We start from the raw sequence: 20,278 nt of genomic DNA on the forward strand, positions 1-20,278 counted from the left end.
TGATGCACAAACACACAGTCACATCTGAGTGATAATTATTATATTGTCGTTTAAATAATTTACTCTGACACTGCATGTCCTGTGCAGTTGACACGTATTGAGTAGTGGTTAAGGCTTAAGAAAATTGGGTTTAGAAAATTGATCCAAGAGCAAATGACCGAAACTGAATCGACTAAGAGAAGGTATTAACAGACTGCTAAAACAACCTCCATCAGTCCTTCAGGGAGTCGTAGACTCGTGACTTTTGAGTAATTATGGCCAACACTACCATGCTGCAGGAGTGGATCTGGTATTGTACTTCTAATATTCTTAAAGTTATCGTTTCAAGGTGTTTTCAAGCATCATTTTCTGCTTGACTTGTTCCAGGTGGTGCAAGCAAAACCATTTTCTGCCCGACTTGGCCTCGGTGATGCAGAAAACCTTGCCTTCTTGGCCATGACTTTGTTGTGCTTTGATTGTGTTTATAGCTATGTTTGTTTTATTCTAAAGTTACAGAATGAATTGTAATCGGTTTATAATCTGCATCCAGGTTTCTATTTCGAGGACAGTAAGTGCATCCATTTTTCCCGTGTTCATGACACGAGTCCAGGCAAATCGGCTGAGTACAAATGTGACTGCTTTGTTCAGAGGGTTCATCCATCCACTTTCTGTGCGCACTCGGTTGGATGAAAGCCTAAAGCTGTTCATGGTGGTTCGGAAGGTTAACGCACGCCTCTGGCTCAGCCAAACACCCAACAGCACCCGTGATGATACTTTGGTATGTTATTCTCAGTATATAAATGTTACTGAGCACTTTCCAACTTTGTTTTTAAACAAATTCTAAGAATCATGGGGTTGTTTAGTTGTTTTAAATATAACACGAATGTGATATTATCTGGCTCACACCACTTGTTAACTGGCTCTTCTAAATGGTTCTTTGAACTGGCAATTGCAACCCACATGAAAAGCTCACCTCACAGTTGAAAGTTTAATGCAATGATGAGTGTAATTAAATAAAACGAGAGCACACTGGGTATTGGCCCATTAAGCATTCCACACAGGTTTGCTTTAATGATGATGCATATGTGGTTCAACTTAAATTGCTCATCTCTGGCTGTAATTCTCACATCCTACCTTCCCGTTTGGTGTCTTCTCTCCAAGGCCTATTCACATTACCCAATCTCCAAATTTACCTGATAGGCTGTAAACGATTATCTCCAACCAATCACGATAATCTTTGTCCTTTTGATAGACAAATCTCTTGAGTGAACAATATTTCCTTGCTATTCAGCTGATTTCATGTTGGTGAAGATGTCATTGTTTATAATCTTGCTCTTTTTATAACAATTTTCAAAACCACTGTCATATTTGAAGGGGTTGTCACACCTTGAAGATTTAGCCAGCGTATGCCGACGTATGAAAAATTTGTCTAAAACGCTGGCACACGTTGATTACGCTAAGAGTAAGTTTTGTATACGTTAAGAGCACGCTGGCATACGTCGTAGTATGCTGGCATACGTCATGGTACGCCGAGCTCATCGACAAATTTTAACATGCTTGAAATTTATCGACGTATGCCAGCGTATGACTCACACATTCTACATACGCTGGCCATAAGTTGTAGGCACGTTACGCTATCGTTGACACACGTTACTTGTAAGTTACTCATAAGTCGAAACACGTCGAGGAAAGTTTAGCATACCCGAAACATATTTCTATGATGTATGCTGTATTACGACGTATGCCAGCATGCGTCAGCGTGCTCTCAACGTATACAAAACTTACCCATAACGTATTCGGAAAATTTTTCATAAGTCGGCATACGCTGGCTAAAACGTCAAGGTGTGACAGTGGCTTGACACTTCGATGTCCAGTGCGGTTAAGATTTGAATCGTCGAGCCGCTGCCTTTTAATAGGCTATGCTATGTGATCATCGGCGATACGCTGCCGCGCTATGCATAAGTTAGACTATAGTTGGGCATAGATTGTGAACGCCGACAACACGCTCAGCATTCGTTGATATAAGTTATCTATATTTTGGCGACACGTTCTGTGTACATTACTAATACATTATGCATACGTCCAACTCGTTATGAATACATCCAAAACTGGAAAAAAAACATCAATAGTTCAGCGTACGCCAGCGTTTTACATACATTTTGATACCTTGCCATACGCTGGCTAAAACGTCAAGGTGTGACAGCGGCTTGAGCTCCATTTCTGTTATTCGATGTACCCAGTGAATTGATTAAGCACAAAGTGGCAAATGTGTAGGTTGCATCACCATGGACATGGCATATCTACACCACCGGTGCACTTCCCCTTTTGCAAATGTCACAATGGAGTCAGGGTTTGAACCTGCGATCACATGATTATGATAGATCAGCTCAACCATTTGTACAAACCTAGAATATGATGCCGTGAGTATTACTATTATCGTCAAGGACACATGCAAAGCTAGATAAATGGGACATTTTGTTTTGTTTCCGTTAGCTGGGGCACAAGGCTACTCCGTGGTACTATTTTGTAGTTTGTAGTTTTCCTTTCAAAAAAAGAATTGCTATGATGGGAAAATTATAGTCATGTAATGGAATGCAGTTTTTATTTCTATTTTGTTGCTATGTTATTTGTCCCCTACTGCTTTCATTCGAGGGGACTATGGGTTTGTTGTCCGTCCAGCAGTCACACCTGTAGATTTGCTGGCTTTTTTCCCCCCCATACCCTTCAACATATTCAACTGAAACTTGGTGCATGGCTTTTAGGATTTATTATGATAAGGTACAGAAATGGTTCAAGTTTCAGCATTTCGTCAATTTTTCACAGAGCTATGCCCTTTTTAAACTTCGAAAATATCGTATATTATACATGAGCAAATACAACCTGTTACTTCACTGATAAGGATATTAAAGGTGGGGGGAGAAAGAGGGAAGGAGGGAGGGGAGGGAGAGAGGGGAGAGAGAGGATGATGGGGAAGAGGGAGGAGAGTGGAAGGAGGGGAGGCAGGGGAAGCTAGATGGGGGGGGGGCTAGGAAGAGGAGAAGAGTGAGGAAAGGAGGGAAGTGGGGAAAGCGACACCTCACCAAATGTTGCTATACACTGTGGGAATCATGAGTGTGAGGAAGGAGATTTGAGAAGGGGGTTTGAGAGAGAGAAAGACAGAGATGTGGGAGGAGAGTGCTGCATTTTATTGGATGGGGGGGGGGAATGAGGGGAGGGAATGAGGGGAGGGAAAGAGTGTGTGTGGGGGCGTCCTTCCGAGAACCGGCACACAAAGAAGCAGAGGCAGAAAGAGAGAAAGAGGCAGAAAGAGAGAAAGAGGCAGAAAGAGGCAGAGGGGTGGGAGGGGAGGGGGAATGGGATTCCAGCAGATGAGATGCCCAGTTTAACATCCATCCCAGTAGGTGGGGGGGGGTGGGGTTAGCAACGAGAATTATATGTTATGCTTAATTATGACTGAAAACACACACACACACACACACACACACACACACACACACACACACACACACACACACACACACACACACACACACACACACACACACACACACACACACACACACACACACACACACACACACACACACACACACACACACACTCAAATTGAGATTTAAGTCCCCAGCGATTTTGACTGAAACAACGTTGAAATCATGGAAATGAACAAATACCTCGATCTCAAAAATGAAGTTAAAAGACCCTGGAAAATGAAGAGATCCGAAATTGTACCAGTGATCATTGAAGCAATGGGAATGATGAAGAGGAACCTGACAGAGTTATTAAATACCATCACTTGGAATATTACTACAAACAAACTATAGTTAGAAGCTGTCCGGGGCTCAGTGACGATCCTCAAAAGAGCCCTCGGAGCAAAACATTGGGAACAAAACTTCACACCTTGGTCCATGATTCATGACCGTCCTTGCTGAAATGGAGGTGGATAATTCGAAACCTGGGAGGACTCCGTTCCACCTTCTGCAACCCGCATGTGGAGATAACGAATAACACACACACACACACACACACACACACACACACACACACACACACACACACACACACACTCACACACACACACACACACACACACACACACACACACACTCACACACACACACACACACACACACACACACACACACACACACACTTATTAGTATAGACAAGCAAATACCACCTGTCGATTCACTGATTTGAATACGAAGAAAAAGAGGGGAGAAAGGGAGAGAGGGGTGGGGGATTGAGTGCGGGGAGAGAAGAGGGGGAGGAGGAGAGAAGAGGGGGAGGGGAGGAGGAGAGAAGAGGGGAGGGGGAGTGGGGAGAGAAGAGGGGGAGAGGGAGGGGGAGAGAAGAGAGGGAGGGATTAGAGAAGAAAGGGAGGGGGGAGAGAAGAGGGGGAGAGAAGAGGGGATGGAGAGGAGAGGAGGGGGAGGGGAAGGCAAGACAGTGTGAGGAGAGAGTAAGGGAAGGCAGACGTGCGGTTGAGCATTAATTACAATTCAAACTGTTTCATCAAAATGATTCTGCATCGAATAACTGTTAAGATGGAAACAAAATAAGGTCTGAAATCCATTTTCTACCGGTCATACTACAAGCATGACCCAGACACAAACACCGCCTGGACAAGTGCGGAGTCAAAACTCGCCAGACGCATCCGGAGCCAAAACCCGCCAGACACATCCGGAGTCAAACTGTCTGGACACAAACACTGCTCAGATGCGTTCAGAGACAAATGGTGCCCGGACTCATCTGGGGATAAACGGCACCCAGAGACAAACAACGTCCAGACATCACCACAGTCTGGATACGTCTGCAGACAGAAACAGACAGACGGGAGGGGAAAGTGTGAGAGTTGTGGGTGGAGAGTGCTGCACTCTATTGGGAAGGAGGGACGGACGAGGGGAGAGGGGGGGTGTGGAGACAGAGACAGAGACAGAGACAGACAGAAAGAGGGATGCCTTATGAACGAACACACACACACACACACACACAGACACACAGACACACAGACACACAGACACACAGACACACAGACACACAGACACACAGACACACACAGACACACACAGACACACACAGACACACACAGACACACACAGACACACACAGACACACACAGACACAGACACAGACACAGACACAGACACAGACACACAGACACACAGACACACAGACACACAGACACACAGACACACAGACACACACACAGACACACAGACACACAGACACACAGACACACAGACACACAGACACACAGACACACACACACACAGACACACAGACACACAGACACACAGACACACAGACACACAGACACACAGACACACAGACACACAGACACACACACACAACCTGACATTGTTGGCAACAACCCAAAGACCTTGAGTAGCTTTCACTGAAAAACAACGTTTCATTTATACAGACATTTCAGGGATATGTTTACAAGCATGAATCTTTATATACATCTTCGTGTGATGGGTGTGAAAAAATTTTTTGGCTCGGTAATTTAGAAAACACGTTAATACAGCAAATGGCTTGGAAATCGGGTGTTTTTTCACAACAACTTGCTCAGGTTGATGCAGCACAAAACACTCGTTCAGGATGACTGAGCACAAAGCACTCACTCGGGTTGATTGAGAACGAACCACTCGCTCTGGGTGATGGAGTGGTTTGTTTTCTGCTTTGTTGTCCAAGTTGTCTTTATTATCACGCACCCCCCTTCCCCCCCCCCCCCCCCGGAGGGAGGGAGCGAGATATTGTAATCGTCCGGTTTGTTTGTCTGTTTGTTTGTCTGTCTTTCAGCAACTTTACGGCAAAACGGCTTTAGCAAACACTACCAAATTTAATCCACAGGTGGGCAATGAACCTTGGATGACCCCATTAACTTTTGGGTCCAAGTGGATCAAAGGTCAAGGTCAAGGTCACGAAAAAGATCAAAATCGTTTTCGCTCATAACTTTGTCAAAATGATCTGATTTACTTCAAACTAAGCCTATAGTGAACCTTATTGTATTTGTCACTTATAATCCTACCCATTCCTATGGTGAAAAATGCATATTTGTGAAGATCGGTAGGGTCCAAAGTTTTGGGGGTCATGGTCTTTGGTCAAAATTACAAATTTTCCATAAAAACGAAAACATGGTTACGAAAATACAACTTTACGGGAAAACGGCTGGCTCAAACACTGTCAAATTGTATTCAGAGGTGGGTAATGAACCTCGGACGACCCCATTAACTTTTGGGTCCAATTAGGTCAAAGGTCAAGGTCAGGTCACGAAAACGTCAAAATCTTTTTCGCTCATAACTTCGTCAAAAATGGTTTAATTGACTTCAAACTAAGACTAAAATATTCCTTATTCTATTCCTTATAATCAACATTCAGGTTAAGGATGTATCAAATTTAAATTTGATCCCCAAAATAACTTTATGCCTTAAATGGGCAGGATTTGTTGTGCCTGGCACCACTTGTTGGTTTCCAGTTTCCAAAAGATATCGGTGAATGAAAATTGCTTTTGCTTTTATTTTGCTGAATAGTCCCAAACACAGTTGGTTATATGTTTTTTTTTTCTTCATTGTGACTCTCTGTTGCTCTCTTTCATTGTCTATCTCTCTCAGGAGAAGTGAATTATTGCAAATATTTTTCTGTGAGGCTCACTTGGCTGCACCTGGATGTGTTTGAGGGTTGTAAAGTAGCGGCTGAAACCTGAATCCTATCCAGGTTCCTCCTGATGACCCCATCTTTCCTCTTTACTTCTGGGTTCCTTCCTGGTCTTCTGTTTCATTGTATATAACATGGTCGATCTAACAGGTTCATGATAAACAAATGATCAAAGATGAAGAAATAAATAAAAGCGTGATAGGGTTTTGTCACCACATACCATTTCAATTTAAAAACGTACAGCAGTATATTAATTTGTTGTAAAATATGAGGGCCCTTCCAAGGAACTTTTTGGCTGTTTGTTTTATTTTTAAAATACTATGTGACAAAGAATAAATTGAGGGTGGAGAATGAATTTACCAACAATAACTCATGCTCTATTTAATTTGACACTTTATATAAGAACCTGTCTTGCTGATTATGCACTCGGGAGTGTTGAGTTTTTAAGATAATCCAAATAACGATCATGATTTGTATTGTAATTAAACATGGCTTGCTCTCCATGTTCGTTATACCTGTGCCTTGTCTTTTTATTCATTCAGTCATTTTTTATTTTATAAATTAATGTAATGTTTTATTCCTAACAGTCATTATTTTATGGATTTGCAGCAGTTGATTTCCGTTAAGAGATCAACTCCATTTATAGAAGACGTTGCCACCATGACTGAACATGCACCACAATTGTTCCCCCATCTTGCGAGAGGAAACCGTTACTTGTTCATCATGGAAGCCCAGCAGGACAACATTTCGAACCAGGAGAGTAATGTTGAGCTCAAATGGAATGGCGGTCCACAGTTCCCTCATCAGGTAAGCTGATATTTACTGTTCACAGAAAAATTTCCATCGAATTCAAGGTCAACAATTCATCTTTCTTTTGCCACAGGAGATTTTGCCACTGTTCCTTGAACCATTTAAATCCACCAATTGCCAGGCTCATAGCACCTGCTTGGCATGCTTATCAGACCAAGGTTGCGGCTGGTGCCTATCAAATGCCATCTGCATGCCCAGACAACGTAGATTGGTAAATTCCTGGAGCTGCCAGGAACGTGGCAAACGCAATGCTCTGCTACTGCGACCAAATCAGTGCACACTCTGTCTTGCACACACTGACTGCCACACTTGCACTCAGGTATCGATCTGCACTGCCTGGCTTGCTGTATTCCTGCACTTTAATCCATGTTTACATGATACATATCCTGATTTTCACACATTTCTCTGGGTGGCTATCATTATGCAGCTCAAGTGTCACCTGCAGTGTTTCATGGTTTTGCTTTTCTTTTTAAATCATACATTGTTTGAAATGGTCATTTAAAGGGTTGACTCAATTGATTAGTGGGAGTGTACATACTTTTGAGCTTTGTGGTTTGTGTTTGATACTTGACCTTACCCTGGTGCTTTCCCAGCATATGCCATCCTTTGGCTGGGACATTAAGCCAGCCACTAGCATTTGCTGGTGATATTGAAGATCCCATTGTGCCTTTCAAAAGGAGTAGTCCATTGTGTGCCAGTTCGAAATTACTGATAGAAAATTATACATTACTGCCATATCTGAGAAGTGCACTACATCAATGTCACACCTTTGAATTAGAAATGATGTAACAGGCACAACAAATTAATTTAATCCTGGTCAAACATGCATTCATAAAAATAAGTTAGTTTTGCAATTTTCACAACAATATTGTCTCAAGATATTTCACTGGGTAGAAGAGGATTAATTAAGTACAAAACAAGGTGAAGAGAAAGTATTGTTACAAATCTGGTATTGGGGTAAAATAGGGGATATATTAGAGCAGTTATTTAATAACATATTAGAATGCGTGTGGCGTAATTCCTGTAAATAATAACCTTGTTGAGCACGTGATTAGGAAGACCTCTTCTCCACTACCCCAGTGCCTGTGAATTTACTCCCTGCCTCCCCCATTACTCTCCCTACATTATTGTTATAACCTTTCCCATTGTTAATATCTGCCCTTGTATAGCATTTCTTCTTTAGTTCACAGCCAATCAGTGTGGCGAACGAGCATGATTGTGGGGTCAGCGCGAGGATACGAGATGCGCATGACTGCTAGAGACATACCTATATGTGGACATCTGGCGGACTCAAGGTCATTGGACTATCAGTAGTGTGGCATTTCCCCAGCCAATTAAGCAACCCTTAAATCATAATCTATCAGGCGTGTCAACCAATGGACGATCAGATCTCCCCCCACAGGAATTAATATGTGTCCACATCACATACCTCTCTCTTCTATGTTACTACTGCTTCTGGGTTGCTGCCCATTGCTCGGTGGTTTGTGGTGTTTTGTCAACTCGCTCTTTCATGAGTCGATATTTTGATCACAATCAGTGTTCAAATGCATTAAAGTTTGTATACCCATAGAGCAACACATTATGAATATTTTCAAATACGTAGGCAATTTAATGAAACGAAGACCAAGAAGGAACCCAAAGAAGTAAAGAGCAAAGATGGAGTCATCAGGAGGAACCTGGGTAGGATTCGGGTTTCAGTTGATACTCCATCCAAGCATCAAAACCCTCAAACCCATCCAGGAGCAGCCAAGTGACCTTTGCAGAAAACTTTCTGCAATAATTCACTTCTTCTTAAACAGACAGATCGAAGAGAGAAATAGTGAGTAAAATATGCGAAAGAGAAGAAAAAGCAAGAATGAGAATGAATAAAGAGAATTGTAAAAAAATTAGAAAGAAGTGTCAAAGGAACAAAGAACAAAGAATATCAGTGAGTATCGTGTCCCATGCCGCTACCGGTGGATGGTCTTGCCTGTCACTCCAGGGGTGCATATCTAATGGACTGGATCTGGGTGCTGGGTCGGCGTGTGTCGCAGGGGGCTGCATTTGAACCAATGGATGGTTTTGCGGTTCCAAACTGCTATGGACGTCCACTCTGGTTGTCTGGAGCTTCAGTTTGCTGCTTCTGCACCATGATAATGCTTGAAATGCACTGGGGTGTGGTGGAGGGGGAGAGGGTTGGTGGGGGTGGGGGGAGACAATGGGCCAGGGCCTAATAACCCTGGGGGAGGAGGCATCGAGCTGGCGTCGAAGAACGAAGAACCTGAATAGATAGATTTCAATAGTTATTCCCCAGGCTCAAATGCAGCAACATGTACAATGTCCCAGAGGTCCGTATAAATTTTAATTATAAACTAGACGACCTGTTAACCCGTTGGGTTCCCGTTGTGACATAGGTTGATAAAAAAAAATTTTCATAAAAGAAAATATAGCTCCAGTGAACGATACTGCTGAGGTTGTTTGCGTTGATCAAATAATCCCGAAGAGTACTTGATTGAACTGGGAATTGATTTTTTAAACAATATTTTTTGTTGCCCTATTTGATCGAAACTTATTATTGCGTGTCAATGTGAAAAAAGTAAAAAAAACGGAGAGAAGAAAGTCGAAGAAATTATTGTGCGTAATCTTCTAAACACAATTTTATTTATTAATGAACATGGAAGCATGAGATCAAAATGGCGATGTTTATTTTATGCTTAAAAATAAACCGTTCTTTGTCGAAACTAAATGTTTGAGATTTTTAAATAAATAATTTCAATGAAAAAAAAGATAGCTCCAGCGAACTATACTGCTGAGTTTGTTTGCATTGATCAAATTCTCCCAAAGAGTACTTGACTGAATCGGGAATTGAATTTCTCATAATTTATTTGTTGCCCGATTTTAACGAAACTTGATACTGCACGCTGCAGGAGAATGGTGAGTAAAACGGCCCTAAATTTTTGTGCTATCGTGTACCGTTTTGGCTATATTTCGGGAACATACATACATACATACATACATACAAGATGAGACTTTTAGTAATATATAGATTATACCTGCTTGTGCATGGTCCATGTTACCTTATGGATTATATTCTGTAACTTATGTTCGAGAAAACCAAATTTTGCCTTCTGTCCACTCTCTTATAAGCATATCCTTTGGACTATCACTTCCAAAGAAATATCAAGGCATGCTTTTAACACTTCCACGATTCATGGTCCATGGACAACAGCTGTTTACCTGTCTCATGAGTGATTTTGTCAACCAACGACAGCTTATTTTAGCACCATCAATTTGAAGATATTGTGAAATATTTTTTCCTAAAACTGATGGCAAGGCTACTCTGAGCTACATTTCCTGGTGTGAAAAAGAAGTGTATAGCTGTATTTGGTTTTACTACTGGCAATGATGACACTAGAACTATACATTATTCTCTATGTACATTCACTTTGATATGGAAATATATGCCAGTGACAGAACTTGCTTCATGTTCTGGTCCCAGATCGCAATGTCTAAATGTGAAACAAACATTCAAATATTGCACATTTAAATCCTGGCCACTTCACAGCACAGAAGACCAATGATGTGTTCTCAGCCTTTATCCGTAGATCAAGCACAAAAAGAGAATATTGTTGCGAATTCGCGCCCACCGGCGTGCGATCGGCCGCTCGACTCGAATGGCGGCCGCCTCGCCCAGCGGAACGGACAATTCAGTCGTGACCCTCTCGGAACAACGCCGGGAGCTAGTCACGGGTGGGGGTTTAACCTCACCATGATCGTGCCAATTGCCCACCCGTGCAGGATAGGGTTGCTCGCCAAATTCGATCTACCTAAGTACCTGCGCGAATGGTCGACTGGGCGATCGTACCACGCCACAGGCCGACTCCGGACACGAACCACTTAAGCAGTCCGTTCCGTGCTACAGTGATAACCAAGCAGTGTTATCATCGGCCTTGACAGTTCCGATTAATTACCGGGCGTTTTAAACCCATTACGAACCCCTTACGTGATGCAAGATGGAGGGTCAATAAAAAAGGAAAAGAGACGAAGCAGAGCAGGAACAATTACACAAGCACGTTTAATTCCACACACAGACAGCGTAGAAGGCACGTATTTACAGTCACAATAATCACAATGTACATACAAAGCGAAAGCAAGAGTTAAAACCGACTACGCGCATCCACGGCAACACTGAAACAGTTCTACTTGTCGGACAGGCACCATCCACAGTCATTCACACAGACCCAAAGACAAGAAAAGAAAGGAAGTCGCGACTTCCCTTTTGTGGCTGGTGAGTCCCTCTCCCACGACCGTCAGCGTGGTCGCGCCTGGGCCCGACCTCTCTCGCGGTCTGCGAGCTCTCTCCGGTGGGTGCACCGAGCTCGTGCCGTGCGTAGCTCGTGTCGTCCACGCGGAAGCGGGGTCTCGGGACCGCACCGACAGAAGACCAGACCAGACCACCAGCCAAGACGAACGACGAGACCAGCTCCAGGACGAAGAGGAAGAGGAGGAAGAGGAAGCGCGCCCCACCCGTGTCCGACTTTTATAGTGCGGGGCTCTGCCCTTCACTCCACCCCGTTTTCGGCTCCATCCTCCTTCGAGAGGGTTCTCGAAAAAGGGGCGTTCTCCAACCCCGACTGCCTCACGCTGTCCATACACCAATCGGCGGCGAGCTGCCCCTCCCCCTTCCCTCACAGAAAGCACGGGGAAGAATGGCGGGAAAAACCCACCAGCATCCTTGTTGGTTTTTGTTCGTTTGAAATCAAAGATAGGGAAAGAAAAACGACTAACTGGAGGATCGCAGCCCGAATTGATCACATAAATTCCCTCTATACAACGGGTTTGGGCTAACTACACATGTACCTATGGAGATATCTCACCTGAGGGCCCTTTATGGTGTAATGCGAATTTCCACAGCCGTAACAATATCTTTATCGAAGGAGATGGAGGAGCAGTTTGGCTGACAGTTTATATTATCAAACTGCTCTTTGGCATTGAATGGTCGCTGGGAATGAGGTTGCTCAAGTATTGGGAAATTTTAAGATGTAGAATAGCACATGGACAGATTAATGCAAGCAATTAATCTTCAATCTGTAAACTTCCCCACCAAGTTTTCTCCCAATGTCAAATCCTCCCTTCTGGATTTGTTTTGACCAACTTCCCCGCTGATGGATCATGCTCTTCCTCTGCTCCACAATGTTAATCTAATCATGTGCTTGTGAAGGCTAACATCTCTTTGGGCATTCTCAGAGAACAGCCTTGATGTCGGCGAGTCTGGCAGTTCACTCAAGCAAATTGGCAGGGACTGCACGCAGATATTGCACATCAGTTCTGGTCTCTGATGTCTACCACCCCTGATATTAACTCAGACTTGGAATTCTTCCACAGAAACCTGCTCTTCCTTTAAGCCTGTATCTTACTGGGCTGCGACAGCTCGCGACTAGTTGGAGACACAAAATTGCGATAAAACAGAGATAATTTTCACTTGGAATCGCACTGAATTTATACTAAAACACAGTTGCGTATGTCGCACGAATGTCCCACGAACTCCCGGCAAAATTTGGGATGAACTTTGCCTGGAGTTCGCATACATGTCGCACAACATTCGCGCGATGTTCAGGTGACAAAACTGAGAATTTTTTGGCACATGCAACTGTCGCGCGACGGTCACACGACGGTCGTGCGACCATCACGCAAATGTTGTGCAACAGTCGCACGACAGCTGTGCGTGACAATTGAGAAATCGGGAACATGTATATATATATATATATATATATATATATATATATATATATATATATCTATATATATATATATATATATATATATATATATATATATATATATATATATGAGACCTCTCCCTTGCAGCAATCATTCAAGAATGGCTCTTGAAGAGACACAAGTATGGCATGTATGAGAGGCTGGTAGAGTTGTAGTGGTAGTAGTAGTAGTAGTAGTAGTAGTAGTAGTAGTAGTAGTAGTAGTAGTAGTAGTAGTAGTAGTGCTTTTACTCAGAATCGGAGAGAAAGAGGACAGACAATGCTGGTTTTCCAATTTGGACTCTGAGTTTTTTTATTTTTATTTTTATTTTTTAGTCATATCTGGATTGAACTATTGTGAATCTATCTACATTACATTGCATGGATAACATGTGGATTTCTATGTATATATTAAATTGAGTTTACAATACATTGTGCAAATTTCTGATTAATTTCTTTTGAAATAACAGAACAACATATTGAAGCAAAAGACTTTAATAAATGAAATTGTCACATGAAAATATGGAAGTATCACATGAAAATTTTCAAGTGCAAACAATGCATACACTGTCAAGTTACAAATACATACAAGTTTTCATACAGTATCACAAAAATAAGCAGGTGGCCACGCAGTTTTGTCACGCTCTCAGGGGTCCCAGGACAGATTATCATTTTTTTCTCCAATCAGTCACAATTTAGTTTCATGTTCGCCAATCCCTCACAAAGTTGTCTCACATTTGTCGCACCTTCTGACTCACGGAAACTAAATTGAGAAGCGTTCGAGACAACCGGGACGACTCTGTGACTATTTTGAGAGAAAATTTGTCGCACTAATTTTTTGAACATGTTCAAAATTCAAGCGACACCAGAGCGACGTCCTGCGACTCACGCGAGGAAATTGAGAATCACCGCGAACGTTTCCAGACATTTTGGAGAATCCCGTTAGCATTTTGTCGCGAGCTGTCGCAGCCCAGTGAGATATAGGCTTTAAGCACAGCCTCATCTTCAGTTATCATACCCATCCTCCTGTCCATGGCACACTGAATCCTGTGGTGAGGCAGTTGCCTTGCAAAAACTTGCATTCTCCTCCTGAAAGGGAAATGGGACCGAAGGTAACCTCACGTCATTCCACAAAGCCCGTAACAAGTATGTGTCTACTCTCAGAAGAGCCAGAAAACAACATCTGTCCAAACTCAAGATTGAACTTTCAAACTTGTCTCCCTTATCAAAACCTGGTGCTGTTTTGTTGTTTGTCTCTTGAGGATGCTCCCGCTCCATCCATTCCCTCACTTCAAATGGTACCTCCGCTGACTCCACTCGTGAAAATGTCAAATTCCTCAATTTTGTTTGCTTCCAAATCTTGTCCCCAACACCTCTCTCTGTACCCACCCTACCCAGTCATACACAACTTTCTTGGGCTTTGTGTCTTTTGTGCTTGAGAAGCTGGATAAGTTTCTGGCAACCCTCAACTCTGATTCAGCAACTGGATTGGGTGGCATCAGCTCATGTGTCTTAAAATCCTGCTTTGCTGCTCTTGCCCTTTTCACCCTATCATATTCCATCTGATTGGAAGTCAGAAAACATAACTGCATGACATTAAAAGGTGCATAAACCAATCCTCTTAAATACAGACCTTACTTCAAATCAGCAAGGTCCTGGAATTTATCATCGCATTTGACATCAAATCATTCCTTTTCTCCAATGACCTCATCTCAGATCATCAATTTGGATTCAGACAAGGTCACTCTACCTTGGACATGGTGTTTCTCCTCCCAACAATGGATAGCGGCTTTGAATGTCAGGCATGAGATAATAGCCCTCTCTCTAGACATATCTCGAACTTTAAATACAGTCTGGCACCCTGCCTTGTTCTCAAACTCTCTGGCTATGGAATCCAAGGCCAACTCCATCCATGGAATCCAATGGAATCCAAGGCTACGGAATCTTGGATTGCTGCCTTTTTTGTATGCATAGTCGAGGCTTGTGGAGGAGCTAGTACTAGTACACTGAACGGATCAGGATGTAATAAGACAAAGTAACAGGGGAGAGACAGACAGAGACACAGACACAGAGACACAGACACAGAGACACAGAAACAGAGACAGAGCCAGAAACAGAGCCAGAAACAGAGCCAGAAACAGAGCCAGAAACAGAGCCAGAAACAGAGCCAGAAACAGAGCCAGAGACAGAGCCAGAGACAGAGCCAGAGACAGAGCCAGAGACAGAGCCAGAGACAGAGACAGAGACAGAGACAGAGACAGAGACAGAGACAGAGACAGAGACAGAGACAGAGACAGAGACAGAGACAGAGACAGAGACAGAGACAGAGACAGAGACAGAGACAGAGACAGAGAAACAGAAACAGAGACAGAGAAACAGAAACAGACAGAGAAACAGAAACAGACAGAGAAACAGAAACAGAAACAGACAGAGAAACAGAAACAGACAGAGAAACAGAAACAGACAGAGAAACAGAAACAGACAGAGAAACAGAAACAGACAGAGAAATAAAAAGAGAAACAGAAACAGAAACAGAAACAGAAAGAGAAACAGAGACAGAGAAACAGAAACAGAAACAGAAACAGAGAAACAGAAACAGAAACAGAAACAGAGAAACAAACAGAGACGGAAGACGGAAGACGGAAGACGGAAGACGGAAGACGGAAGACGGAGAAGACAGAGAAACAGAAGACAGAAGACAGAGAAACAGAAGACAGAAGACAGAAGACAGAAGACAGAGAAACAGAAGACAGAAGACAGAAGACAGAGAAACAGAAGACAGAAGACAGAAGACAGAGAAACAGAAGACAGAAGACAGAGAAACAGAAGACAGAAGACAGAGAAACAGAAGACAGAAGACAGAGAAACAGAAGACAGAAGACAGAGAAACAGAAGACAGAGAAACAGAAGACAGAAGACAGAGAAACAGAAGACAGAAGACAGAAGACAGAGAAACAGAAGACAGAAGACAGAAGACAGAGAAACAGAAGACAGAAGACAGAAGACAGAGAAACAGAAGACAGAAGACAGAGAAACAGAAGACAGAAGACAGAGAAACAGAAGACAGAAGACAGAGAAACAGAAGATAGAGAAACAGAAGACAGAAGACAGAGAAACAGAAGACAGAAGACAGAGAAACAGACAGAAGACAGAGAAACAGACAGAAGACAGAGAAACAGACAGAAGACAGAGAAACAGACAGAAGACAGAAGACAGAGGACAGAGGACAGAAGACAGAAGACAGAGGACAGAGAAACAGAAACAGACAGAAGACAGAGAAACAGAAACAGACAGAAGACAGAGAAACAGACAGAGAAACAGAAACAGACAGAGAAACAGACAGAGAAACAGAAACAGACAGAGAAACAGACAGAGAAACAGAAACAGACAGAGAAACAGAAACAGACAGAGAAACAGAAACAGACAGAGAAACAGACAGAGAAACAGAAACAGACAGAGAAACAGACAGAGAAACAGAAACAGACAGAGAAACAGACAGAGAAACAGAAACAGACAGAGAAACAGAAACAGACAGAGAAACAGACAGAGAAACAGACAGAGAAACAGACAGAGAAACAGACAGAGAAACAGAAACAGAAACAGACAGAGAAACAGACAGAGAAACAGAAACAGAAACAGACAGAGAAACAGACAGAGAAACAGAAACAGAAACAGACAGAGAAACAGACAGAGAAGCAGAAACAGAAACAGACAGAGAAACAGACAGAGAAGCAGAAACAGAAACAGACAGAGAAACAGACAGAGAAACAGAAACAGAAACAGACAGAGAAACAGAAACAGAAACAGACAGAGAAACAGAAACAGAAACAGACAGAGAAACAGAAACAGAAACAGACAGAGAAACAGAAACAGAAACAGACAGAGAAACAGACAGAGAAACAGAAACAGAAACAGAAACAGAAACAGACAGAGAAACAGAAACAGAAACAGAAACACCAACAGCAGAGATGAAGGCCAAAATAGGGGCAGACTAGGCCAAACAATGGTGGTGGGGGGCAGGAGAGAATGCATGTGTGGACAAGGTGGATACAGAAAAAAAACTGTCCGGAGGGAAAACTGTAAATTTGGAAGGAGGGGGACTTCATCCACTCTCATCATCAACATATGGCTCTCACAGGAATTCTTTCATATACTCTCCCTGTCAAGGCTGGAGTGCTCCAATGTGGTGATATTGTCCTCTTCCTAATCTTCATCAACAATCTCTTTAACTCTGAAAAACCCTATTTGTCTGTTTGCTGATGATTCCACCCTCTGCTGTGACATTCCTTATCTTTCAGGTAGACAGGCAGCAGTCACTTCCCTCTCTTAAGACCTTGACAAAATCACAAGCTGGTCAAACAATAGGAATGTCTTTCAATCATGAGAAGCCTCTTTCTCTTTCTCTTTCTCTTTCTCCTTCTTTCTCTTTCTCTGAAAGCATCATATGACAAATTCACACATATACTTTCTGAACAATCCTCTCAAAGAAGTTCAGTCACTCAAACTCATGGGTCTCACTCTTAGCCATGATCTTTCTTTGGCAAACCACATTTCAAAATTGGCCAATAAAGCCAGTTGCCAACTGGGTATCATCCATCATTCAAAGTCCTTCCTTGACACACTTGAACTCCATTCCACCTAAAAGGCCTTCATCCTTAGCTTGGTGGAGTTCTGCTCTCATCTCTGGGCTGATACTGCTGCTTCACTTTTTCCTCAGCTTGATGCCTTGGAAACTAAGGCCTTCAAGATCAATGGAACTTTCTTTGATGAAGCTGAGTCTATGAGACTCGCACTTTGCTTTGTCCTCCCCAGTTTTTTGCAGGGTGCACAAGGTCTCCATTCATTAATTCATCTTTTTTCCCCACCTGTGGAACCAACTTTCATATCCTCTTCAATCTCATCTCTCCCTCCAGATCTTCAAGGCAGCTGTTTGCCACCATCTCAAATCACCCCCCCCCCCAGCCAATACCATGATCTTATTGCAGTTAAACCCTGCTCCTCTCACCACAAACTTCCAGTTTTTTCCATCCTGATAGTTTACTTCTGTATCCATCTTATGCACCCCTGCATTCTCCCATACCCTTCATCCTTACCCACATCTCTTGTTGCTCATCTCCTTCTATATTGTCCCACAGCCCTGCTGTTGGCATTTCCCCCTTCTCTTTCTGTGGTTATTTTTGTTCTGTTGCATCCTGATCCATGTTGTGTTCTAACTCTTCTACAAGCCTTGGCTCTGTATACTACCCCCCCACCCCCAACCCAAAACACTGACAAGATACAAAAATGGTATCTGCCCACTCACTGTAAGTGAGTAGCTTGAAAATCCTTTTGAAGAGTGGAGCAAGTGTTTGCTCTTCTTTGAGGCTTGGGCCTGCACCTGGTGCTGGCTTAATGGTTAGGGTGGTGGGCTTGGGTTCCTAGCGTCCTGAGTTCAAATCCAGAAAACTGGTGGAGAGCACTATTTTGCCTTTACAAAAAAAATTCTGTTTTGAAACTTTTGTAAGTCTTCGTCAAATTAATACCAGGTGGTGTTTACTCAGCCTGTCATCCTTCCGAGGTCGGCAAAATGAGTACTAGTTTTCTGGGATGATTGAGCCATTCGAGTATCCTGCGTCGAAGTGGCGACCTGTCCAGGATCATGCCCAATTGCCGAGGAGACTGCTTTGGCAGCACCAACGCTCTGTCCAGAGTATGGTCCCAATGGATTTGGATTTTGGATTTGGATACTTGGAGGATTGCCAAACCTTCTGCAGTCATACCTTCAAAATGCACAGAATAATGGTGGGGAGCATTTTTATGCCTTTACAAAAAATAAATTCTATCTGTTTTGAAACTTTTGAAAGTCCTTGACTCTTTGTTCCTTCCCAACCTCTCCATCATCCCCTGGATGCCATTCTTCTCTGTTCCATTTTGTAAACATCGTCGAGACTTGTGGAACAGTTAGTATTGGTATACTGAACAGATCAGGACACAACAGGATTAAAGGAACAATTGAGAGAGGGGGGAAACACCAACAGCAGAATTGAAGGCCAAGATAGAGCCAGACTTTGACAAACAAAGGGTTTCAGGAGGAACGAAGGGTGTATGTCTATTAAATTTTCCCTCCTGAGAGTTTCTTATTTCAATGAGAAACTCTCAGGAGGGAAAACTGGAAATTTGGAAGAGGGAGGATTTGGGGTGGGGTTGTTACTGTTAACAACAATTTCTGTAAGAAATATAAAGGCCATAGAATTGTGGGAATGTTTAATCCGATGGATTTCAATCATGCACTTGGGTATCCATTGCAGGAAGGCACCTGCGAGTGGCTGAAGAGTGAGTTGACGTGCACACGAAGAGGAAGGTTTCCTGATGCCATTAAGCACCACAGCAATTGTCTGCCCCCTTGTTACTTGTATGCATTTTACTCCGTGAACTCATTTTGGATTTTGTACACAATGTGCTGCTATTTATTTGTTGCTCAATTATTGAAGGAATTATAAATTGTTTTAATGCTTTTTTTTTTGTGTGTGCACTTTCAGGAGAGGAACTTGTATAGAATGCCTGTCTGAGCGCAGTGAATGTGCCTGGTGTTTATCCACAAATAGTTGCTTTCCTTTCTCCATATATTTGGCCAAATATCCTCATGGTGAATGCAGGAATTGGCAGGATAGGTCAGGAACCTTATTGCTCGAAATTTCAATGAGGAACATCAAATCGTTTTTGTATTGTTGTTTTTATTAATGTATTAACAGGTAACCCTACTATTAACAAGTAACCAGTGTGTACTCCACAGTATTACTTCCGAAGATGGCTGCCCTGACTGTCACAAGTTGGATACGTGCAGACAGTGCATTGGGAGCTTTCAATGTGGGTGGTGTGGGAATGTGGAAAACCCCATAATAGGAAGGTACGTACGTACATTGCAGTTAGCACATTTGATTTTTCATTTTTTATTGAATTTGATTCTTCCAGTTCTTTTTATTTTACCCTCGTTAGAGGAGCGGGTATTGCATTTGGGTCTGAATGTTTGTCTGTTTGTTTTGTTTGTTCAGACAGAGCATGGGGAGAGGGGTGGAAGGAAGGGAGGGGGAGAGAGAGAGAGGAGAGAGAGAGAG

At 42.8% G+C, this 20,278-nt stretch overlaps 1 protein-coding gene across 1 annotated transcript in view; it reads left to right on the forward strand.

The window, feature by feature from the left end:
- The window catches only part of MEGF8 (multiple EGF like domains 8), a 197,259-nt gene that overhangs the window by 77,035 nt on the left and 99,946 nt on the right, over positions 1 to 20,278 (forward strand). The window contains exons 18-24 of the mRNA XM_085865088.1: positions 530 to 757; positions 7,246 to 7,443; positions 7,520 to 7,765; positions 8,040 to 8,089; positions 19,324 to 19,575; positions 19,703 to 19,834; positions 19,957 to 20,070. Coding sequence (XP_085721214.1) covers positions 530 to 757; positions 7,246 to 7,443; positions 7,520 to 7,765; positions 8,040 to 8,089; positions 19,324 to 19,575; positions 19,703 to 19,834; positions 19,957 to 20,070 — 1,220 coding nt within the window. The remainder of the gene's footprint in view (positions 1 to 529; positions 758 to 7,245; positions 7,444 to 7,519; positions 7,766 to 8,039; positions 8,090 to 19,323; positions 19,576 to 19,702; positions 19,835 to 19,956; positions 20,071 to 20,278) is intronic.

The sequence above is a fragment of the Eptatretus burgeri genome, chromosome 1 (genome assembly GCF_056783735.1).
Source record: "Eptatretus burgeri isolate ZD-2024b chromosome 1, Ebu_testis_v1, whole genome shotgun sequence".
NCBI classification, from domain to species: Eukaryota; Metazoa; Chordata; class Myxini; order Myxiniformes; family Myxinidae; genus Eptatretus; species Eptatretus burgeri.